The sequence below is a fragment of the Vipera ursinii genome, assembly GCF_947247035.1.
Source record: "Vipera ursinii genome assembly, chromosome: 1".
NCBI lineage: Eukaryota > Metazoa > Chordata > Lepidosauria > Squamata > Viperidae > Vipera > Vipera ursinii.
This window is the reverse complement of record NC_139512.1, coordinates 175,923,838-175,948,960: the sequence shown is the minus strand read 5'-3', so window position 1 is coordinate 175,948,960 and position 25,123 is coordinate 175,923,838. Positions and strand designations below refer to the sequence as shown.

Sequence of the window (25,123 nt, the reverse complement as noted above, 5' to 3'; positions counted from 1 at the left end):
TCAAGGATTTTAACAAATATTAGCACAGCAATACGGTATTTGTTTTAGCAGCTCAATTGATCAATTAATGTTGTTTTGTAATTTAATAAAAGCTGATTCTGCCTTGGAGGATGTATATAGAAATATTATTTATACAAAACACTGCAAGGTTTTATTTTTGGGAAAAGGTAGTATTGCTAACAAAAAAGTTGGTAAAGGTGTTTTGGCATACTTTGCATTTCTCCCCTTGAGATTCTTTCTTCCTCGCTTCTATGTATGCATGTCCATACATATGTTTAGTTGCAGAACATGCCCTTTTTTGTAATCAATATGCTTGAGGAAAAACTCTGGAAACTCAGAAGTTCTGATACGTTCATATATTTTTTTCCAGAGTCAGAAAAACCTTTTGGGTTCTTCCACATGTCTGGAATGTTGAGTTAATCTAGTTTCACCAAATGACTGACATAGATAAGTCAAATAATGCACACACATCTACACATATGTATGTACAATACATATGAAAAACCAGCAGTTGAGATTGTTCCTTAGCCAAACAAAACACTGGTCTGGGGCCATTAACATTTTTATTTCTCAAGAATCAATTTAGGAATTACATAGGCTGAGGGACATGCTCACATACAGTAATCTACACTCAGCATAACAAAATTGCCAAACGTGAAAGGGGCCTGAATCCTTTCTGAATGCACGGTAGACAATGCAAGGCAATGCAGGCACTTCAAAGATTTTTCAACATTTCCCTTTAAAGGGATATTTTTAAAAATGAAATGAGTCTGATGGGCACAAAAGTGTTTATTTGAAGCTTCAGTAGTTCCTCCAATACATTTTCTTATGCTTAAACATTTAACCTGAATTTCATAATGTCAGAGGTTGTGTAGGGTTTTCTCCTTAAAGTCTAGCTATTTGACTTGTTTCCCAGCTGTGGTGCCACCACCTAAGAACGAGTTATTTATAGATAAACATTATCTTCTTGCTACAGTTATCTGTAGCAAGAAGTATCTGTCATGATGTAAACAAAACCCATTTCAAAATATAAGTCACCCCTGCAATTTTAGTCTTTTTGCTGTTATGTAATCAAGATCACATTAGAAATCTATAGCTTATTATATGCTTTCTAACAAACATATTTTAAAAGAATTGATATTTTATTACTACATTTTAGGAAGAAAGAAACAAATTAAAGATTTTTTTTATTCCAAGAGCCAACAACATATTGAAGCAACTGAAAACAGAAATAACTATGATTATTTAGAACGTCCATCTGTTAGCAAAATTCCTTTCACATTTTAGTAATTACAAATTACCAGGCAACCTATGATCTATTGGGTCATTTCATACTTACCTAAAAAGAGAAGGAGAATGACCTTCCTAATTCTTGCTGGCTTCCCCTTTGACTTTCCTCATGGGAAGCCAGCAAGGAGCATTGGGAATAATGATCACTTGACTATGGTTGACTGCGGCAGCATGGCAGTGCTGAGGTGGCCACTATTATACCAAATTTCATTCCCATGGAGTTAATGAGTCCTGGATTTTGGACTCATAACATACTCCATTAGAGGTATGTTGATTCAAAAGCTGTTGCCACGTGATGCACTGTTTTGCCCAACTGAAGGTTATAGACAGACTGGAATGTTTTCATAATACCGTATGTAGCTAGCATACACACACACTGTGCATTCTTCATATTTCATCTTTAAAGCAACCAAGTCTGAACTCATTTCAGAGAAGGCTGTTCAGGGTTTTCATCAGAGAGAGAAAGAGCATGAATTCAGCTCACTTAAGAAGAATATCCATGTCAAACAATTGATTAAAATTCTACAAGTAACTTTTGAAAATCTTTCAATATTACCTTAATTAATTGGTTTCAAAATAAACAATTTTACACCAGTGATTCTGTGGGGATAAAGCAATCTGACACACACCCCTCAGTTTTTCAGTCATTTTAAACCTTCTAGGAAGCAAAATTGAGATTTCTGTGTTACATTATAACCAAACGGGGGAAAAACAGACGCCATACATGATTTTGTTGAAGTATTTATTGAAAGTGTACAAGTTCCATAAAGGTGAGGAAAACATTTTTTGTAAAAAAATTCAATAAAATTTCTTGTTGACATATTGTACATTAATCATTAAAATAAAAACAATAGAAAAACAAATGCCCAAACACACCAGTGTGCACTGAGAAGAAATTTTTTTTAAAATCTTACATATTCAAACGTAATTGGCCTTTGCAATTATAGCACATAGCTGTAACACCTTTATCCTTAGTACTGGCTCTAGCAAGATGAACCTGGAAGGAAAATACACCCCGTACTACTGGCAGTGAACTGCTGTAAAGAGGCTACTTATACAATATTTAGGTAGAACTAGGGTGGGAGGAAAGATACAACTTTCATAAACGTCTTATTGGCATTTGGTCGTATCTATAGCTAAACAAAATGTGGAAACCAGAACTCATAAAAACATTCCTGCTCACTAACTCATGTTTGAAAATTAGCTATTCATGTGTGTGAGAGAGACAGAGACAGGAAGTCACAGAGAATAATTTGATCTTTTTGATGTTTTTTGATATTCTACGGACGACCTCAATTAGCCACAACTGTAGTTGAACAGAGTTTTAGGCTGAAGCACGTACTATAAAACATAAAAATCTTCAAACTTGCTGTCTAGTCAAGTGGTGCAGCTACCTTCATGGGAAAACCAATCACAAAACTTCTCCATAGGATCCAGTTTCAGGTCACCAATAGCTTACATAAGCAGACAACCATTTCATCAGAAATGCTTTTTTTCTAACCAAGAATTACGATGACTAGCATTGGTTCAAACCGAAGTAAAAAAAAGCAGCATCTCATGTTGTAAGCATTAAGCATATATATGCAATTTGTTACAGGTAGTCCTTGACTTACAACCATTCAATGACCACTTGGTTACAACAGCACTGAGAAAAGTGACTTATGACTGTTTTTCACACTTATGACTATTGTAGCGTCTCAATGGTCATGTGACTGGCATAGATTTATGACCGCTGCAGTGTCCTGGGTCACGTGAGAATTTTTGTGACCCTCTGACAAGCAAAGTCAGTGGGGGGGCCCAGATTCACTTAACAACTGTGTTACTAACTTAACAACTGGAAACAATTCACTTAACAACTGTGGCAAGAAAGCTCGTAAAATGGGGCAAAACCTACCTTAAGTCTTGCTTAACAATGGAAATTTTGGAGTCCATTGTGGTCGTACGTTGAGGAATACCTGCATTGTTCTCCAAGGCCTTTGCAGGGCAGAACTTTGCTATCTGTATCATTTAAAGTACTCCCCTGCCTTAGACTAACAAACAAGCCATCAAGGCAAAATTCAGTGCTATCCCTAGACTTCTGATTATTAAGGTTTCCTCTTTTCCCTAAATGCACTCCAAAAACACGAGCAGAATGTTATCAGGGTGTACAAAGCAATATCAAAGGATTTTTGTTCTCAATATAATTGTTTATTCCTTTGGTGATGGAAATACAACTATATACTACACTCCAGAGCAGGCCTATTGATGAATTTTGATCTGGCAAGAATCTCCTTTTTCTCTTATCTTTTATAACCTATGTGTAGAAAATAGTCAGCAAATATGTATTGTTTACTCAGTTCTTAATAATGCATTTCTTGTTACATTTCTTGACACTGGACATGATTACAAAGTTGAAGACATTGGATTTTTAATGTCTTCACGTAAGTTACATTACTATGTTGTAATTTCTATTTCCAAAAACAGGATACAATAATTTGATTCTTTTTTTTTGAGATATTTCAGGAATGTTTGCCACATGACCACTTCTGTTCAATTTGCATGTCAGCAAACAACTTCTATATTAAACAGGCCATTATTTTTCTGTTTTTTTTTCTTGATTTTCAACTCCAAAAACTTCTAACTCATGTAGAATACATTTTTAACTAACTTGCAAAGAGGCACAGTGATAAGAAAGAAGGATGTCTTTATGTGTTGTTCATTGAATCTCATTTTGCCATCTGAAACCTGTCCTCAACTTTGGGTAATCTGTTTTGCTTTCTTTCATTTTCCCAATTTTTCTTCTCCCCTTCTCTCAATGTTGCTGCTTATCTACACATTGGGTGAAAACAAGATGTACTCCCCTATGATTGGGAAGTAGGAAATATTGGCAGCTCTCGGACAAAAGAGATCAAGGGGCAACGGTACATGAAGAACACCCCGTTCCACTTTGGTGACTGCCTTTAGGAATAAGAGGAATTATCCTTTCTCATTTTTTTCAAATAGATAGTAGGACTCATGAACTATTAACCGTGAATCATAAAAGGCAAATAAATCATCTTCTTTCTCAAACCAACTCCTGGAAAATGCTTCTCAACAATCTCCCAAGTTCTTTAGCTGCATTTGGAAGAGAGAATACTTCAAGCTCTCCAGGTGACTTGGAAGTACAATGGCTCTGACTGTGGAAAAAGAGTCCGACTTCTCTGCCTTGTTTTTTACAAATTTCCTTGAACTTTATCATTCCTACCTCTCTTGAAATCATTAGCTTAAATGCTTGCATACCAAAGAGGGGTAACTTACCACACAGACAGCTAATATGAGGTTTGAAGAAACATAAAAATGGCCATTCTAAACAAAAACTATGGTTGCTATGAGCTAACATCTCGTGGCTGCAAATCAACTGAGTCCTCTCACTGCATAAAAATGGAAATATTTTAATCAAGCCCTTGCTGATATACAACTCCTCAATTTATTACAATCAGAGGGGATAAATAAATTCTGTTCTCTTAATAAAAGTTGAAATGTCAGGTTTTTAAATGTGCATTTGAAGGCCAGCCTCAAATGTCTTGAGAGTCATTTACTACTAACACTTGTTCTGGTATCAATGAGGACAGTAAAAATCATATCTAAAAGATTTCAATATATTCAACTTGAACACACCTTACACAGATCCATGAAAACAAAGTGTTTTGGGTCAAAGACCCACTATTTTTCATTATTCCTAATTACAATTTGGCCCTTTAATATTTCCACAAATCCCCTGAAGGATTTGACATAATCTGTCAAATCTAAACTGCTTCCTTAACATGAAACAACAGGAGTTGATATAGATAAAGTGCAGATATCCTTTTGCACAAATATATCCAACTCTCGTTTCATAAAGCTGGAGCATTAAACATTTTGAGAATGCACATATGTGTCTAGCAGTAAGAGGCTTCACATTGTTTGAGCAATGCTTTTTTGCAAGATACTGTTCTCTCACACAACCTACATCTGCTTTAAACTAAAATTAAAATACCTTTAAGTCAAATAAGAAATACTTAGCTCTCTCATTATAAATGTTTCATACAATAAATCTAGATGACCCACAAATTTAAGACTGTGGAACGAGTGTAAGACTATTTTGCTCTGCTAAAATATCTGAATACAGAATAAAACAGAAATAAAAATAAAGCAATACAATATAGGATCGAAATACAACAGCAATCAAATAATACTTTAAAAAGACTTCCACAATGATAGCGTTGTCTGTCCAGCCCCTTCATGCATTTGCTTGGACCGGTGGAGAGAAAACAGACCTGGGCATATAACGTCATCTCTACTCTCACAAACCTCCATATGTTCAGAAAAAAAGTTGAAGAGCTCTAATCTGGTACATTCATGTACCACAAAAGCAAATACTGCTCCTCACTTGCTTTAGGAATGGACTACAGGAGAATGCAGAATCACATTAACAACATAGTGATCTTGCATGCAAGTCCAGCTATCTTTCAGAGCCTTTACTGGTATGTCAGGCTGGAGAAAGTGCAGTCTCCTCTCTCCCCTCCATCCATTCAGGAAATACCAGAACAGGGCTTCTCTGGCAGCAGATGCAAAAAAGTCTTTTGGTACCTTAAAAACGAACAGCTCTTATTATAGCATTAGCGTTTCTGCATCAGAACCTATGTTGTTAAGTGGACAAAGCAACCATCTACCTGGGTAAGTCAAAACGCAAGTTTTTACTCAGTTGATTATTTTTTATCAAGAACCAAGAGGCCAAACAATGTAGGAGTTAATTATTTAAAATATTGTATTACTAATGTAGCAAAACAAATGGAGGATCCACTTGAGGTGGACGTGGTCCATTTCCAACTAACATTGCATCAAAAACATGCTGATGCTGCTATGTCTGTTTATCTGCCAGTCTGGAATAGGTCACACTGCTAGGATATTTTTGTTTACTTAAAGGTACCGGAATATATTGCTTTCTAAATGTAACTTCTAACTATTTCCCCCAACTGCTCTATCTTGTGCCATTTAATCAGCTTGGTAAATACATTTTTCTATCCATATTAGCTCAGACCCTTTCACAAGCAAACGTAACAACAGAAATTCCTTATCTTCAATTCTTCCATAAGTATAGTTCATTTTTTTTAAAAAAAAGCACTAAAAATGAAATGGGCCACATCAATGAAAGCATAAAAAGATTCTTAGCTTAACACCCTAACAATATTGCTACTCCAAAAGGAGACATGTCCATTGAAATAAATTGCTTCAACAATATCATGCCCGACAAACTATTACCCTCCACAGACCCACAAAACAGTACTTTGACAAGCAAAAACCACCATGCATGCATGGCCCTTTTAAGATCATATGACTACAGGGTTTATATAGTATAGTGGCAAGACATGATAGAATCAGGTATATATGCCAAAGGCAATTCAAGATTTTGACAGTAACATAAAAAACTAAGTTGTCCCAAGAGGCACCGTTGTGACAGTTAGTTGGCGTTCTGGGGAAAAAAGGATGGAAACATGTCCTGAAATACAATATTAGAAATAAATCATGACATGATTAGCTGAAGTGCACTAAAATGCTATTTTCAGACAAGAAATTCCACACATGTGCTTTTCCCCCCTTCCCCTGCGCCCTTCAGCATGTGACAATATTGCTTTTCTTCTTTGTCTGAATGATGTTACACTAATCTGGGAAAAGGAGCAAAATCAGCTGGTCTTATGACAGAATACTGAAAAAGTTTCAATCCATTGGTCCCAGTGAAAAAGATGTAGCAAGAAAAGTGCAATCATCCTGATGAAATTTTTAAAAATGCACATCTGTAAATACTATCTTCATATGAATTAATGATTTCCTTTTTTTTCTCCTGAAAACAGATATTCTGCTAAGAAAAGTTGGGATGTCTTTTTCATTGTTCAAAAACTCAAAAGTTTCACTGAAACGTAAAGTATCAAGAAAAAAAAAAGTGGGGTCCCTCCAGTTGTGAAGATCTCCCTTCTTTATGGTACCAAAGCAGCACGCTTGGAGCTTGGAGTCTGCACCCGAACCATCCCAAGACAAAATGCAGTTGGCTCTTGGCTGCTCCTTTATTCCTAGATCTCACAGGAGGCTGGCATTCATGGCATGGTGTATACGATACTACCTATGACCTGTTTATGGAACGGTCATCTGTTGTGATACAGACAGATGTCATCTGGAAAGTTTAATCACAGTTGTTTCCATAACCGCCCCCCCTCCCGCCCCCCGAATAGCCACACGGAGCTTATCCTTCAGTTTCTTCGCTATGTCCTGACTGCTGGAGCACAGACATCTGTGATATTACTTTGCTCGTTCCGCGAGAGAGCCGCTCCTGGTCTGTGTTTGCTGAAAGGGAGGCCATGGAAAGAGGTTGCAGCAGCGTGGGGGTCATACCAGTCGTGACGGTCAGATTATGAGTAGCACCTTTGAGTGTAAGATCTTGTGTGGGAAGAAGGGGCTTGAGGATGCTGACAAGGCAGAAGGCAGAGCCACTTTTAGGAATAAAGTTAACTTTATTCTTGTCAGGACAATAAAAGGCTGGAATCTCATGCAAAGGTTTTGGCCTACAAACAGAAAAACACCACAGGGTGTTAACATTTGGAAGTTAAAAATTAACGAAGTTAAAGGCTGCAAGGAATTACCTAAAGTTTATGTTATGTTGTATAACATAGCATGAAATACTTTTCTCTTTTTTGTCCCAACTAAATGAGAGTTGTCCACAAATCTGGGGGGGGACGGGGAGGGAAATACTGCCACATACAGTAGCAATTTTATCTTCCAGTCTGATTATTTATAAAGCAGTCAAAACTTGTTGGCACACCTGTTATACAATAGGTAGTCCTCCATTTACTACCACAATTGGGACCAGAACTTTTGCTGCTAGAGTGATGCAATTGTGCAGTGCAAAGTCACAGCATCTCAGGAAACCCCCAATAGCGTGACGCAAAGCCTCAGCATTCTGGGAAGCCCCAACAGCACCGCTGCCCAAGCCCAATTACCCTTGCCACCCTGCCTTTCAAAGCCCCTGACGCCCTGTCCGTCACCCTCCCAGCTAACCTTTGCTATCTTCTTGCTTCTGTTGCTGAAACGCATGCCTGCCCCGGCTTTTTAGAAGGCAGCTACTGGCTACGTCAGGCATCTTCCCCAGGTCTCATGAGGAAACTGCTGTGCATGACCTTGGGAAGAAAGCCTCGTGCAGCCCAGCAACTGCCTTGTGAGGGGCCAGGCCAAGTATGGTTGGTCAGTAGCAGGAGCAAGATGGCAAAGATCAGTTAGGCCGACAGGGGCTGAAGAACGTAGGAGCCAAAAAAGGCATAGATGTGAGGGAGATAGGTGAGGAGTGAGCTGAAGCACCACTGCAGTCATAAACGTGGGAAGGCTGATCAAATTTTGATCACACAACCATGGGAATGCTGCAATGGTTCTACTTCAAGGACCAGTTGTAATGGTTGCTGAGTGAATTGTCATTAAGTTGAGGACTACTTTTATCTAAGGACCAGTCTCTTTTTTTCCTCTGTAACCCTGAAGAAGCCAAAGTTGGCTACCCTCGATTCTATCATATCTGGAAGTATCAGATGTCTTATTCTTAGTTGTCATCTTTTTATTGGGCCACAGCCTCCCAAAGAAAGTGCAGACAGAAAGCTCTGCACTGACACTTTAAATCCAACGGGGTGTGGTTCCTTGACAACTTTCAGGTGTGTGGATTTAAAAATCCCAGAAATCAATGGGCCATTGATGAGAATTGTGGGGCTGATGTACACATATTTGGAAGTTGCCAAAATGGGAAACATTGCTTTAGAGTTTTTCAGATCTCAAAAAAGGGAAAACATTCAAAAGACATTTTGTTAATACATTTCTGCAAAACGCATATGACTAGGAAGGGGAAATGATCCCTGTTTTCTCAAAAGTGGTCTAGGAACTGCTTTAAATAATTATAACCCTCCCCCAAAACAAACACAAAGCTACATGTAAAGATATGTCCTCCTTTACTCCAAAAAGTAAGAAACATTAAACATAAAGCTATACCATCAAAATTTAGAAACCAGGCGCCTGGTGAAATATTATGATTCAAAAAATTATGAAGATCATAGCAACTTACAAGCTTTCCTCAAAAACCTTGACTTTCTCACAGCCTTCAGGAGGTTCACGTTTGAACATATAGCTGTTGTTGGGCTTTGGTGATGTAGCATACTTGGGCAGAGGAGAATTGTTTCCATTCTCTGTAGTGAGCAAAGTGCCAGTTATTCACACATACAGATATATATATATATTGCAACAAGCATGAGATTGTTTTTGCATTTCTCACGCTCCTTGATTAACAATGTTAAAAGGCAAACAAAAGCCTGATCACCTGGCATAAAACAGTTTCTTACTGTCTGCATTCCTTTTGCTATACAAAGATAAGCAATCTGGTACTCTCCAGATGTTTTGGATGATCACTTACATAATTCTTGATCATTAGTCAAGTTTGGACTGCTGAAAAGCACAGACCTACCGGCTGACCTATGTAGGCATTTTGCTCATCAACTTGTAACAGCTGAACTATTATTACCTCTGGCAGCATTTAGCCCTACAGCTAAACAAAGGCATACCTATCCAGGTGGTAGACATTGATTTATTTGCTTTAAAAAAATGTGATTTAATTTACAATTTTCTATGACCCCCTCCATCTCCCTTCTTCACCTCCTTGAGTCTACTTAGATATGTACATGCATGTTAATTAAAAACAAATCAAAACAATCAACTCCCTATGTGAATTATTTTAAAACATTTATATACCTCCATTAAGAACAAAGAAAATATAAAATTAAACTGGTAGGCAACAGAAGAACGATTACCTACAGCCCCCCAACTAAAATAATACAACTTCTCCCACTTGTAATAATGAAGAAGAAACTATTCCCCCATTTCTCTCTCCCATCCCCCCAAATGAAAAAAGTACTTCTATTAGCCCAAAAGATCCTGTGCTTAAAACTTTCATACAGCACAGGAAACTGGAAACCATTTTAAAAAGTGGTTTACGATATGACTCAAAGTTGAGCTTCCCTTTGCCAGGTGATAAATACCTTGCCTGCACTGACAAAAGAATCTGTGAATTTTGGCCTGTAACTCAAAATACCTGGGAAACAAACAAGGTTTCCTAATTTCCTAAGGAAAGCATTGGAGCACTTTTCAGGAAATACCTTTATCTCTGGGGTCCATAAGCAGATCATCTGCAGAGCAAGGGCTCTCCTCACTGCCCTCATTGGAGATGGCAAGGAAGGAGCTAGGGGAAATAGACTGAGATCGGCTGCTGTTGTTACTGCCTTTCTCTGCTCCACCTGGAGTCTGTGTATCAATGCTGCGAGTACTGCTGCTACGCTGCACTAAAGGAGGTGGCGCTCGATGCCCATCTGGAATATCTTGTGGCTGTCGAACAAAAACAATATTACATACATCTCACACACCACACACTATTAATCTTGTCTGGTGACTTTAATAAAATGAAAAATAAAGATGATTTTATTGCTTTGCCAATAAAAGCTCTTCAACTGAAAATCAGTTATTCTTCAGGTTTCCCACCCCCACCCCAAAAAAGGTAACCCAACTAAACCTAAGAAGGATTTGGGAGTCTCATAAAGAAGCCCTTCAGAGCTTTAGAGCTCCAATTCATGCACATACATAACCACTGTTCCTCCTTATGTTCCACAAGAAAACAAGGCTCAATGTAAGTGTGTTAATTAGAAATAAAGGCCTATTTCTGGTTTAAGATTCTGCTATTACTGACATTAATACAGTTCCCAAGTTTAGACAAGAACTATGATTTTAGAGAAATCCAGATTAAAGAATAAAGCTAACATGAAGCAGGGGTAGTGATAAGAAACTGGTATGTAGGCATGATGCTTATTCCTGGGTTTGTCTATAGAGGCTGAATGTTATAATTCTAAATATTATATTTTCCCCAGACAGGTCTTGATGTAACAGTTCCAAGATGATAGCTTCTCTTTCATACTCCATATGCTCACGTATACCAAGGTATGCTTATGTATTATTATAATAATAACAACAATAATAATAAAGTTGCAAGGGACCTTGGAGGTCATCTAGTCCAACCCCCTGCATGACGGATTCAGCTCTCCTTATCTGAAGGCCTGTTTGAGTACAAATATACTCACAATAAGTTGTTCCTCTTTCTCTCCAGTCTCTTTTATGATTATTTCAATCTCCTGATTCAACCCTTCTATGCTATTACGGAAACGGGATCCACTTGACTTAGCTATTGGTATCACAGGAACCAGCATGCTCTTTGGGACTGGAGCCTGAAAACCCAACAGAGGTAAAAGAAAATCAGGGTTATATCATATAATTTAGAAAAGAAAATCAAATTATCTATAAGATTTTATTATAATAACAAAATGCATCTGGTTTATTTGAAGAATTTTAGATATGTCTAATTTTATTAGTGTACATTTTTGTATTTATAATCTTTGTTCCTTGAATTCTGTATAGAAATGTGGACACATAACAATATCCATGCTACATTCAATTGATCTGCTGTATTCAAGCTACCGTTCTGGTACAGATGCCCAGCAGGAAGGACCCAACAATGAAAATATTAATTTTTAAAATGGGTCCTCAGTTGTTTTCAGAATCAGAACTAGAAATATGAAGAGGAAGTGAAAATACCTCTCAGGTTAGTGCTTCAAAAAGTTTTGGAACAGATAACTAGCAAACATAACAGTCAATTTAGTTCAGAAACTTCAGTTTAATTTCAATTTAGTTTCAATTTCATGAAATGAAAATACAATGAAAATGTTCTGCTTCTCCATCAGCACTTTCATAGCATCTACAGTTTCAGTTTTTTTGTTATGGAGATGCAAGATGCACAATATCAAAATGGGCATTATGAAGAATTAATGTGAAATTTTTAGCCTGAAGTACAGAGTTGGGTTTGGGAATTTCAACCCAAATTTATATATTTCTGTCAGAGGTGTAAGTATCTGCTGGAGGCTCAAAACAAGCATCGATCCGAGTGAAGCAACCAGTTGTCAAGACTTAAAACAGAATTGTTCTACTTCTTTTACTTACTTTCTTAATACACCACCTATCAAGAAATGATAGCCCGGACAGAATTCAACTATTAGCTCTTTTCCAAACTATAAAATACAGTGGGGTCCTTGGTGCACTCTGAGCTTGGTTGTCACAATGAGAAATCAAAGCCAAGACAAAAATCTCAAGAAAAAAAAATTAACAAAGCTTCAGGGAACGGTTGGAAGAAGCACTATCACAATTGTGAATGTAGAGACTTTGAAGATGGAAATAGACCTGGAAAAACAACTTCCAAAAGATCTCTAAATTCAGGAGGTTCCAATGACAGTTAGTAGTAACTGATTTAAAGAATTTTTTTTAAAGATGGAGGGAATATACAGAAATAATGCGCAATAGATATGTTAACATCTCAGATACTTTAGAACAGGGGTCCTCAAACTTGGCCCTTTTATGACTTGTGGACTTCAACTCCCAGAATTCCTCAGCCAGGCATGCCTGGCTGAGGAATTCTGGGAGTTGAAGTCCACAAGTCATAAAAGGGCCAAGTTTGAAGACCCCTGCTTTAGAAGCTATTTCCTACTTAGAAGTATGTCTAGTATTAGTACAGGAAGCTACATCAGCACTCCAGTCCTTACCAAGTCAGAGGGCTAGAGAAACTGATGGAATACTGACTGAAATATGACAAGCAACCGAAGAAGAATCACTGAAAGTTCTAGCAAATCAGAGAACAACATGACGGTCAACAAACTGGAAGAAATCAATCTACATTCGGTATTAAAAAGAAGACTTAACAGAGTGTGTAAACTATTGTACAATATCCTTAATTTCAGACACTAGCAAAATCATCATCCAACACAGATTGGAGTCTCACATGGAAAAGGAAATGCCAGTTGCTCAAACAGGCTTTTGAAAAGGCCAAGGACTAAGAGAGATTATTGCTGAAATGTGCTAGATAAGTGGGAAGCCCAAGAATACAAAAAGATGTCATTATGTGTTTTTATTGATTATAGAAAGCACTTTGAATGTGTTGATCATGTTAAGATATGGAAGGCACTTAGAAAAATCAGTATCCCAGAACATCACGTTGTCTTATGTGAAAAACCTATATAGGTAAGTCCTCAACTTATGAGTGCTTGTTTAACATGCATTCAAAAATATGAGGATGCTGAAAAAGTAACTTGCAACCAGTCCTTGCACTAACGGTAATCACAGCATCAAAACTGAGGCACTTGGCATGCAGTTAACAATGGCTGCAGCATCCTGGAGTAACACAAGGATTATTTGCAATCAATTCAGAGAACCAACAACAAGCAAAGTCTATGGGGGAAGCTGGATTTGCTTAATGACCATGTGAACAATTGTGGTGACTTGCTTAATGACCATGGCAAAAATGTCATAAAATTGAACATGACTCACTTAACAACGACATTGCTTAATGACAGTTTTGATCCCAACTATGATTGTAAATTAAAGACTACCTGTATGCAAAACAGGAAACTACAGTATAACATAGATAGAACATGGGGAAACATGTTGGGTTGGCCAAGGAGGGAGTCAAAATTGTACAGTATCTTCTTCTTTATTCAAATTATGTGCTGGATACATATTAATGGAAACTGGATCAAAAGATAGAGTATGAATTTAAAAGCGGAGGGGAAAACATCAATAAGCATTATGCTTATGATACTACTCTCATAGCTGAAATGCATAGGATTTGCAAGATCTGATAATAAAAGTCCTCAATGAACAGTGAAAAAAATGGGACCTAAATATAAAGAAAACCAAACGAATGACAACAGCCACAGAACTGACAATGAATATATATCAAAATGGAAAGCAGCTTTTGCTTTTTAGGATCAACCATCAACAGTTAAAGGGGGAAAAACCATCCAAAAATATACTCGGATTTGGTAAAGAATCCTGAAAGGTTTAGAAAAGATATTAAACTTAATTTGCGGTACAGACAAGATGGTACCTTACAGTTGCCAAAGATTTAGCTCTTCCAGTTACTGTGATACATCTTGTAGGTACAAATGGCACCACTGTAAAACAGCACTCTTCATTCCCAAATCACAAAAGTATAATTTAGCAGATATTTTGGTTAAATGGCAGCAAGAGCAACTAACCAATGAAGATCATTCATTTGTCCGACCACGACTCCATTTTCTTTAAGAGTACCCAGAACTTAGACTTCAACCACTCTCAAGTATCTAAAGTAAAATATTTTGGACGGGCTGTGTAACTATTTTCAAGTTGTTCAAATAAACTGAAGTGGAAACAATATTCACTAGTGGTCTCTTCCTCCTGCAGCGCTAGCAGCTTTCAGACATTCTTTTTGGCAAGTCAGCGCCTGAAATATATTCAACTTCCTTGGCAACCACTTTTACAAACCTTACATCTAGAGCTCATCTTACCTGGCACTGGTTAATAGCTGCATGATTACCATGGAATGGAGACTGCCTTTCTTTATCACGATGGTGTCTGCTGCTGTGTTTACTTCTTTGCAATTGCTGGCGTAACTTCGCAATCTGAAAGGACAAATGTTTTTGCATTTCTTTTTTAATCTACAACAGAAATGTTGAGTTTTTGAATCAAACCTCACCATAAGGGCTCCTGCTAACATTACTGTATCAGATGCTTAGACCAAGTAACACTCTCACTTGTTACCAACAAAGCAGAAAAGAGAATTTTTAAAAAATGAAAATAATAAACACAGTTTTTAATTTTGTTTTTTAAAAAAAAGTATTTTAAAAAACCAACAAAGAAAGCAATTGCTCAAGTGCTGAGCAGCCACTGTGCCTCTAGCATTTCTGAATCAGACAATGACCCAAAGAGGGATGGTTTTTCCTAATTACCCCTTTGTTCATCATTTATTTTGAGCTGGAAGGCTGCAGGGAAAAGTAATCACTGGCTTCAGTTTTATGAATAGGATTCACCCTACTGAAGCAATTCCTTATAATGCAGAAAGAGAATATTTCTCATTGTTCTAAATTGTGAAGTGGCTGGCATGTATAATTATTATACTAAACTATTATCAAGATGGTAGAAAAACAGCATGTTTTTTCACCTCTTTGAGTTGGTCTGTACTGCCCCAAGACGCCGAGCGCTTATGAGATCCCTTTTTCTTTTCCAAGTATTCTTCAGCCCAAGCACTCTCAGTCTTAAGAAAAAAGACAAAGGCAATAGATTTAGGCTTACGATATTAAAATCAATTTTCTAAAAAGTTATTAGGTTTTATTCAGTAATGTCCCTCAGTATTCACAGAAAGCCAGTTTGTAGTAATGGTTACAGCAGGGGTGTCAAACTTGATTCCACTGAGGGCTGCATCAGCATTGCGGTGCCCTCAGAGGGTGGGCATGACCTACTGGGTAGGCGTGGCTGTGGTGGTCACGGCTGGCTGTGGTGGTCATGGCTGACTGGGTGAGCGTGGCCATCTTGACGTTGCTCGAGGAGAGGGACGCCTGTGGGGGCTGGGCAGGGTTGGGGGAGATCCAGGGGGTCTCTGGCAGGTGGGGTGGTGGGCAGGAGGCTCGTCCTGCGGGGTGAGGCGACGTGAGGCGGGGGCAGGGTGGGGGTGCCACTGCCCTGGGGCAAGGCGAGGCAGGGGTTGGGGCCGCTGCTGCTTGACACTATCAGCCCCTGCACACAGAGGCCAATGAGCACATGGGAGCCGATAGGGTCCGTCAGCAACCACAGCCTGCTGACCCCACGACCGGTGCTCTCTAGAGCTCCACAGCCTTCTGCGAATACTGGGCCAGCCCTCCAGCAGCAGGCAGAGTAGGAAAGAGTAGGGGAGAGGCACATGATACAGATCGCCGGATGCACCTACTATGTCCCATCTGTTTTTGCTTGCGGTTGGAGAGCAGGTGGCTGCTGGTCATCTCAGCCATCTTGCAGATCTTGACCTTGGCCCACATGTGGAACCTGTTCCCTTTGCATACCCAATGCACCTTGCCCCCACCTTGGGCTGCTCCCGCCAGCAGCTCATGCAGTTCCATTAAGCTACTGCTGCCACACAGAGCAGAAGGCCCACCCAGCACAAAGGAAGCAAAGCGGCCAGCTAGGAAGCTCAAGTAGACGTGGTAGAGGACTGCCATGCCCAGCAACCAAAAGGTCACCCCGAGTGGGGAAAAACAGATCCTCATTGGCACCATGGCCGTCCAGTCCCAGCCAGGATTGCGTCCCTCCCCACTATCTCTGCTGGGCCTGGGCAGCCATAGTGTTGATGGGGATCCAGCTTTCCACACTCGGGATGGCCTTTTGCCTGCTGGCCCTGGGCGTTCTCTACCACCTCTACTTGGGGCTTCCTAGCTGACCATTTCACCTACCTTCATGCTGGGCAGGTTTGCAGCTCTAGGCAGCGGCCTAATTGATCTGCACGAGCAGCTAGCAGCCACGGCTGTGGCAGGTGGAATGCACTCCAATTGCAGGCCAAGGGCAACACCCATGAGGGGCCGAGATGACCAGTGGTGACTTGCTCTCCAACCAAAAAGAGATGGGACGGAGTAGGCGTTTCCGGCAGTGTGCATCACATTCCCCGATTCCGTGTGTTGCCAGTACCACTGTAGTGCTGCCGCTGGAGGCCCGGCCCAGTATTCACAGCAGGCTACGTTGTCCCTGCTGCCAGACACCGTCAGCCCCTGCGCACTCACCGTCTCCTGTGCATGCACCTTGGGGGCCACCAAATGGGGCAGGGCTGGGTCCACGGCAGTGGGGTCCAGTCCCTCGCTATTTCTGGGGCATCCGCGCGGGCCAAATATTGACCAATCGTGGGCCGCATGGGCCTTGTGTTTGACATGTCTGGGTTACAGCATCAGGTTAAAAAATGGGAGACTGGGAGTTCTAGTCCTGTCTCAGGCATAAATCCAGCTAAGTGATCTTGGAACGGTCACTCACTTTCAAACTTGGGAAGAAGGCAAAGGCAAGCCACTTTCAAAAATTTGCCAAGCAAACTGCAGGGACTAGCCATGCAATCCCCAGGAGTCAATGCTGACTTGAAAGCATGCATACATAGAAATGAAAAAGGCATTTAAAAAATCTGAAAAAAATATCTATTTTATAGTACATATGCATATTCATAGGATAACTATTCATCTGATAATCACATCATCCATACTTAATTAATTTGATCATCAGACTATTATGGAGTACTTTGCCAAATGTTTTGTTGAAGACATATTTCACCATATCCTTACTAAGTAACCAATCAATTTTTTTCAAAAAAATAAACAAGATAAATTTAATCTAATAAGAACCTGTTCTTGACAAATGCATCTTCTAACAATCATGCATTTTTTTCAAGACATGTACAAACTGATCTTCATGATCTATTCTAGAATCTTCTCCAGCATTGGTGTCATGACTGATGTATAGTTCTCTGGGTTCTCCGTGTTTTCTTTTGTATTGCTATTATCAATAGATCCCTTCATTCTCCAAAATTTCTCAAATATGTACAAAAGTTCCAGTATATACAAAGACAATCAGCAACTTTTCCCCACAATTTAGCATGTTATTTCTGCCCAGGGACAGTAAATGAAGTCAATAAATAAATAATATATATATATAAATTAATTAGATTTATATACCGCTGTTCTCCCGAGGGACTCAGGGCGGTGTACAGGGCAATTAAAATATAACATACAAAAGTTAAAAATAAATTAAATTAAATTTAGCCCCAAACAAAATAAATTAAATTATGAATTTAAAACCCCAATCCCTCAGTCCAGGCCGGCAAGCTCGAATAACCAGGTTTTCAGGTCACGGCGAAAAGAGCAAAGGTCAGGAGCCATCTGGAGCTCCACAGGCAGCTGATTATAATTTTAATATATATATAAAACCCAATTGTCCATTACTAAATTCATGATCCTCTTCATAAACACAGTCTAACTTATTAAAGTTATGAAAACCATCTACTGTATTAATACACATATATTGCCTAATTTGTTTATCACTCTATTTTAATTAGAACAGTTTTCTAGTTTTTATCTTTAAAATAACATGTACTTTTAATATTGGCATTTAGGTTTTGCATATTCGTAACTGCATTTCCTTTTCATCTATATTCCTTTTTTAAAAAAACACAACAGAATGTATATCTTATAATCTGCATGATTAAATCAAAGAAGCATTTATTTAATAAAGACTTATCTATAAAGCTTCAAAAACAAAACTTTTCTTTCTTTTGCATAATATATGGAAGCTGTCTTACCTGTGTGGCTTTATCCCTCATACAAGGTGTGACTTGCCCATGATTATCACGAGGCCATTGCCCAGCAAGATACGGAGCAGCAAGTATGTCTAGTGAAGGGGTACGACGGGAAATACTAGAAGGGCTTGATGATGGTGGCCGTGGTTTATCTAGATGGGACACACACATATGACTCCATCAGCAAAAATAATACACATTACAGATTTCATTAAATTCATTATATTTTTGTTACTTTGTGTAAAAAAAAAGCCTTTACAGTATATTAGCATATATTTTTCCTTACACTTTTTCAGGTATCCTATGCTAAAACAACAGTCATAGATTACTAAAATGTAGACTATACACAAATGCATGAAGTGCACAATGGACAATAGGGAGTACATATCTGAGTCCAGAAGTACCAGTAACCTAGCACGTGGTGGTCTTGGGCAGCTGCCAAGGCCACAGCACCCTAGCAGAGCTCATCCCTAATGCTTACAAATCCTGTATTTTTTCCTAGTTCAGTGCTCCCAACATAGTAAGTAAATAAAGATGTCTTTTCAATTTTCTATATTAATCCTAACATAAGTCTCCAAGAGGCATTATGAGAAATTAATTCATTGCCTAATGGCTATAGTCTATTACAGGTATGTCAAACTGCTGGCTTGCAGGCTGGATTCGTCAGGCCGAAACCGTGCCCACCCCATTGCCGGCAATGGGGAAAAAAAATCGAGTTTGACATTCCTGGTCTATTAGGTACATTTTCCAAGCTTGCAAAGGCACTTTTCCTAAGAATTACTCAAACCTGGAATTGTCCCTTGTTGACTTTTCCCCCCCCCACATAATATACTTCCATGCATTTTTAAGCACCAAGCCAAATGAGTAATAATATATTACAATGCAGACAACATTTAGTAAGCATTTACCAAAACTTACACGTATATAAATTGCAAGGAGATAATAACTAAGAGAACATAACTACAGCAACGATCAGGAGGGGGAAACACTTTTACAGCAATGCAATTTAAAATTATTAGTGTCAAATAGCATTTCAGTTTATACTAGACAAGGTGTGACCCCCATTGGGTCATCCTTTCAGAGACATTTTCATACCTAAAGAAGAGAAACAGAATGATCACCTATTCTTCTGGCTTTAAAGTTAAAGAAGAAAACATCATTTTATTAAAGAAGGATGCATAGAAGGCAAATGTAGATGCTTTTCATTTAATAAAGGATGCTTTTGATGACAACATTTGTGGCTGATCTGCCATTCTTTAAGAATACTATAATGTTCTCACTTCTTTTTCCTTGGCTTAAAGCAGTATACAGCTGACCAGGCTGAAATACCAGTTTCTCCAGATAAATCAGCACATTTTCCATTGTCCTTAGGCTTTATATACGTATACTGAAAGCAAAGCATGACTATACTGGGAACTGGGTCCACTGAAGAGTGATATCTTCACCTGATAAATTGAGCGAAATTCTTGGAATAATGACATTTTTGAACACACTGCCCCACGTGGCCCTCCGCCTCTGGCCGGCTGCCCCCTAGCGGTCGCCCGGATTGTCTCAGCTCTGGCCTAAAAAGCCCCCGTGTTCAAGGAAAGGGGCTCGGCTCGAGGCTGGCTCTGTGGCCGGTGAGAACGGAGCCCCTGAGAAACGCCCGATCAAGGGTTTGGGGTTTTAACATTGTTTTTAACTAACTTACTACATTGGGCACAATCATTTAACTTTAAATCTTGTATCCTGTATTCTTATTTTTATTGCCCTGTACACCGCCCTGAGTCCTTCGGGAGAAGGGCGGTATATAAATCAAATAAATCAAATCAAATCAAATCAAATTCTTGAGGAGTTCTTCCAAGATCTTCCGCATTCCATTACAAAGCCTTGGAAGATTGAAGTTCCTCATTAAAATGATCGGATATTCTATCTTCAATTCCGATTTACGTTGTGACAATCCGGAGTTCAAATGTATCAGGAAATTTTGCTGGAGAATGAGCGGAGTTTGTTTTTTCACTGACAGCATTAAAGAACAATATTTTTCATGATTCCAGGAAAGTGTTTAATACGCATGAAATTTATTTTTCTCATCATTTCATTTAAGGGAATTAAGATATCTGAGAACAGTTCTGCAGGATTGTTGAATGTCGGGTAGATGAAATTTGCACATTCTAGTTTACACTTCTATTTCATCTTCATTTTTCTGAATTTTTTCTTCAGTAATATTCAATAAGAATTCAGAATATCTTTCTTCTCTTTCACCCAACCACATTTTGCTTTTCAACTGAAACGTCACAAAACTTCTCCATAAGCATGATTTTTTGATGCATGAATAATTCACATTAACATCATTTCCTCTGTTCATAACTAGTAGAAGCTTGTAGAAATCACCACAGCAAATGGTTAAAATTCCTCCAAAGGACTCATTCTTGCCACATATAACTTAAAGAGTACAGTTTTAAAACCCTCCCTCCTAATCATTGGGTTCTCATCCCAGAAAATAAGCATGAAGAAGCAAATCTGCAGTACTGGAAGGGTTTTTCTTCAATATTTACAAAGAGTATTTTTATTCACTATGAGGGTTATGTTGATTCTTAAAGACACTGTCCCACCACCAGGTATCAAAGTTGATGCAATATCAGATGATGCTACAGCAAAAGCAACATCTCCAACTCCCCTAGCTTTAGCAAGGATCAAATTGGTGACAAATGTATTTTCCTTTACCCCCTGGTGCATCAATGAAAATTACTGAAAAAAGATTGCTTTCCAAGTAGTTACATGCACAGTTGCTCAATGTTCAATAGGGGCTCATTGTGTAGTACAAATTCCTGCTGTCTGTTGTATTGCACTTCACTTCAATAAACCAGATTACCAAATCTGGATTAATTGTATCATTTGTTGGTTTTAGCAAATTATATTCTTCAGGAGTTTTTCCAAATTTCACAAGGTTGTCTTAGAAATACAGAAGAACATGTTCACAATGCCTCTCATCGATCATATTAGGATCACTGATAGTTCTCTTGATTTGTAGAAAATCTTCAGAAGTCTGAAGAACCAGTTCCACAATTGTCATGTGATTGTTGATTTCAATGTTTGTTAACAAGACAACAAACAAATTTCTCACTGCTCTAGGGATTCTTGTTATTTTGGCATTTTCCATGGTTTGCTGCAAATGATCATCAACTTGCAACAAAATCCTTTCTCTTTCCAGACATCTTTGAATAATGAAAGGATGTGTCCATTTGGGTACCTCTTACTGCATGTACCATTTTCCCAACAAGCTGGTTTTTTTGCTGCAATATGGATCCTCGGATCATGTGCTTCAATACTAATTTATGCAGATTTGGATCTTAATTTGGGTCTGGTATTTAGGTTTGCACAAATGTACTGATGTCTTGGGCTTGGATTCTTCATCAAGGTACGGCAGGTGGTGCAAATGAGGCAGATACCACTTTTGGTATTTCACACTTAGTACATAAGTGATACACCTACCAGGAACCATAATTTAAAACAGAGATCTAAATCAGTGGAAAAATCAATCCAGCTAGTACCACACTCGGATATCTAAGCTGAGCAATTGAATGATGCACATGGTCCTGCAGCTTTATTTGCTAACACTCAACTGCTTACACAGTATACATAGAAAAATTTATTCATACAATTTTAAAAGAAGTATTCATTTTGAACCAGCATTAATTATAGCAATATAGCAATTCAATCAAAGCCACTGTTTCTGAACATATTCGTTAAAAATCCACCATAAAACTGAAAAAAACTGATATACAGAGACCTGATTTAGACATATACAACAAGGCAATTAATATCTCCCCATTTCATCCAGTTTCTTCTGAAACTGAAATTCATATTGGGTTTGTAAAATAAATCCATAGATAGATAGATAGATAGATAGAGAGAGAGAGAGAGAGAGACAGACAGACAGACAGACAGACAGACGTTTATTGTCATTTTTTTTGCTGTGGGCACAACGGCACACATCAAAAATGAAATTTAGTTGCCCGCTCTCAAGTGAAACACATACATGACCCACACCTAACCATACTATATACAACACATGTATAGACCCACACCTCTACATTACATAACAAATCAATATTAAATACTGTCCATCTTGAATATATAACGGAAGAAGGAAGCTTGAGAGTTCACAAGGTTAATGCTGTATGGAATGAAATTATGGCTGAATCTGGATGTTCTGCTTTGGATACCACACAGCCTCCTCCCAGAAGGTAACAAGGAAAACAGGTCGTGAACAGGATGTGTAGTGTCCCAGATAATCTTACGGACCCTGCTCAAGCAACGCTTCTGTGCTGTGTCCTGGATGGGAAGGAGGGAACTGCTAATGATCTTTTCGGCCATCCTCACCACTCTCTGCACCGCCTTCCTGTCTGAAGCAGTGATGCTTCCAAACCAGACTGTGATGCTGTATGACAGGATGCTCTCAATCGTCCCCCCTGTAGAAAGTGGTCAGAACAGGGGAAGGAAGATGTGCTTTTCTCATGCGACACAGAAAGTGCAGGCGCTGCTGTGCCCGCTTCACCAGTCACTCACTATTGAGTGACCAAGCCAGCCTACTCGTTAGCTGCACACCCAGGAATTTGATGCTGGTAACCATCTCCACAAGTGAATCATTAATGCACAGAGAAGTGTGGCCGTGCCTCCCTTTTCTGAAATCGACAATGATCTCTTCGGTTTTTCTGGTATTTAAAATTAGGCTATTTTCCTTACATATGCTTTAATAAACATATGTTTTTGAGACTTCCAACTGTTATATCCTTTTGTGTATGTATTGAATCCCATCTGCTATTTTGCACATACACAAAACAGACAAGTGTAAAATTTCATTTGGATTCAACAGATGTTCAGATTTAATGAAATGTCCACCACATTAAGCCATTAAAGGGAAGGTATATATAGGTCAACTTAGAAACATAAAAGCCTAGCAGAAATTTATTGTGTGGTTTCATATTACGGACACACAGCTTGTCACATAATACTTCAGACAACTGTAACTAAACTGATAATTTTTCATTATTTTATAACCTTGCTGCTTGTTTGCTCAATTTATTACGTAGTATCCAGAAATATTTTACCCTTCTGTACCAGTAGTTGTCCATCTTGACTGATTCTTAATTCCAGATACAAAGATGTATTAATTAAGCAAATGCCAAAATATATATGAGCAGTTTCAAGACTGCAAATATCAAGCTCTATTTAATTAGGGCTACCAGATCTGAATGGCAAAACTCCAAATAGCCTTTAGAACAGGGGTCCCCAACCCCCGGTGCATGGACCAGTAGTGGACCGTGGCATGCCAGCAACCGGTCCGCACAATCAAAGACCCATCCGCGGGATGCAGGCAGCACACAAAACCACACCCCCTCCAGTCCCCGGAAAAACCTCTCCCCACGGAACTGGTCCCTGGTGCCCAAATGGTTGGGGACCTCTGCTTTAGAAGGCAACAATTTCTTTGCTTTTTTAATGGGGGGGGTATTTGTTTTTTTGCTACCTAGATATGGTAGTCCTACACTTAATTCTACCAACAAAGTATTTTAAAACTTTTTTCTGAATCCATTTTCTTTCATATAATTTCCTGGGTTGTCTGAAAATATTTCATAAAATACAATCTATCCCCATGTAGTATTTTCATTATCATTTCACCTTAGTTCTGCTATTCAAACCCTCCCCCACAACTGCCCAGCTGCTAGCTTCACATGATGTGACCTACATAACAAGAGATATTCTTGCTTAAAGATAGCAGTTACAACAGCTGGGCTGATGAGAACAGTAGTGGCATTTGAGCAATGCCTTCATTTTATTGGACCAAATTACACTATGCTCAACTGCTACAAAACTATTCAGTATTTCCTCCGTTTGATGTTCTCATCTCAAAATATGATTATAAAATCTTCTTTAACAAACACACAATATTCGTGTACTATACAGATAAATTAAACATTCCCAGAGGCATTGAAAATCATAATCTATGTTAGCTCCCTACACAATATTCCTGAATATTTTTCAATTGGACTCGCTTCACTACAGAAAAAAATCTATGGTAAAAATTCATTGACCTCCTGTATGAACTAAAAATTAAGCAGTATCAGCAAATAAAATGGATTGCTTAATGTGTGTTTCATTGCAACTCAATATAGTCTTTCAATTATACTCAAATATTAAAAATGCATTGGAAATCAATTAAAAGTGGATGTCTTATCTGTTCACCTGTAGAATCATACTGATTCATTTAGGAAAAACAAATGCATCTTTATAATTTAATTTTGGTTAACTAATGTAATAAAACCAGGCTCATTAAAATACATAAAATTATTTCTCAGCTAATTATTTCTTGGATTTCCTTGCTCCCATGCCTGGGAAAACTACAACTTGGATAACATACAACCGGGCTTCACAAGAACCTAAAGAAATGCCAATGGGCATAGTGACAGTGAATGTGATGCGGCCAGTACAATGGCTACATTGACTGTTTTGATGAATGGATTATTGGCTGCGAGTTTTGTGCATTTATGATGTTTCTGTATGATTTTATATTGTTTTACCTTGTTTTTATATTTGTTTTGTTTGTAAGCTTTTTGTTTTTATATTTGT

General features: G+C 38.5%; 1 protein-coding gene across 1 annotated transcript in view; it reads right to left on the bottom strand.

Annotated features, from left to right (window-relative positions):
- Positions 1 to 2,021: 2,021 nt before the first annotated feature.
- The window catches only part of FAM117B (family with sequence similarity 117 member B), a gene marked incomplete at its 5' end in the record, with an annotated part of 33,546 nt that continues 10,444 nt past the window's right edge, over positions 2,022 to 25,123 (bottom strand). Inside the window, 7 exon segments of the mRNA XM_083372038.1 lie at positions 2,022 to 7,844; positions 9,380 to 9,500; positions 10,464 to 10,689; positions 11,436 to 11,579; positions 14,724 to 14,837; positions 15,377 to 15,469; positions 18,518 to 18,666. Of these exon segments, the coding sequence (XP_083228164.1) occupies positions 7,526 to 7,844; positions 9,380 to 9,500; positions 10,464 to 10,689; positions 11,436 to 11,579; positions 14,724 to 14,837; positions 15,377 to 15,469; positions 18,518 to 18,666 (1,166 nt within the window). The 3' untranslated portion in view covers positions 2,022 to 7,525.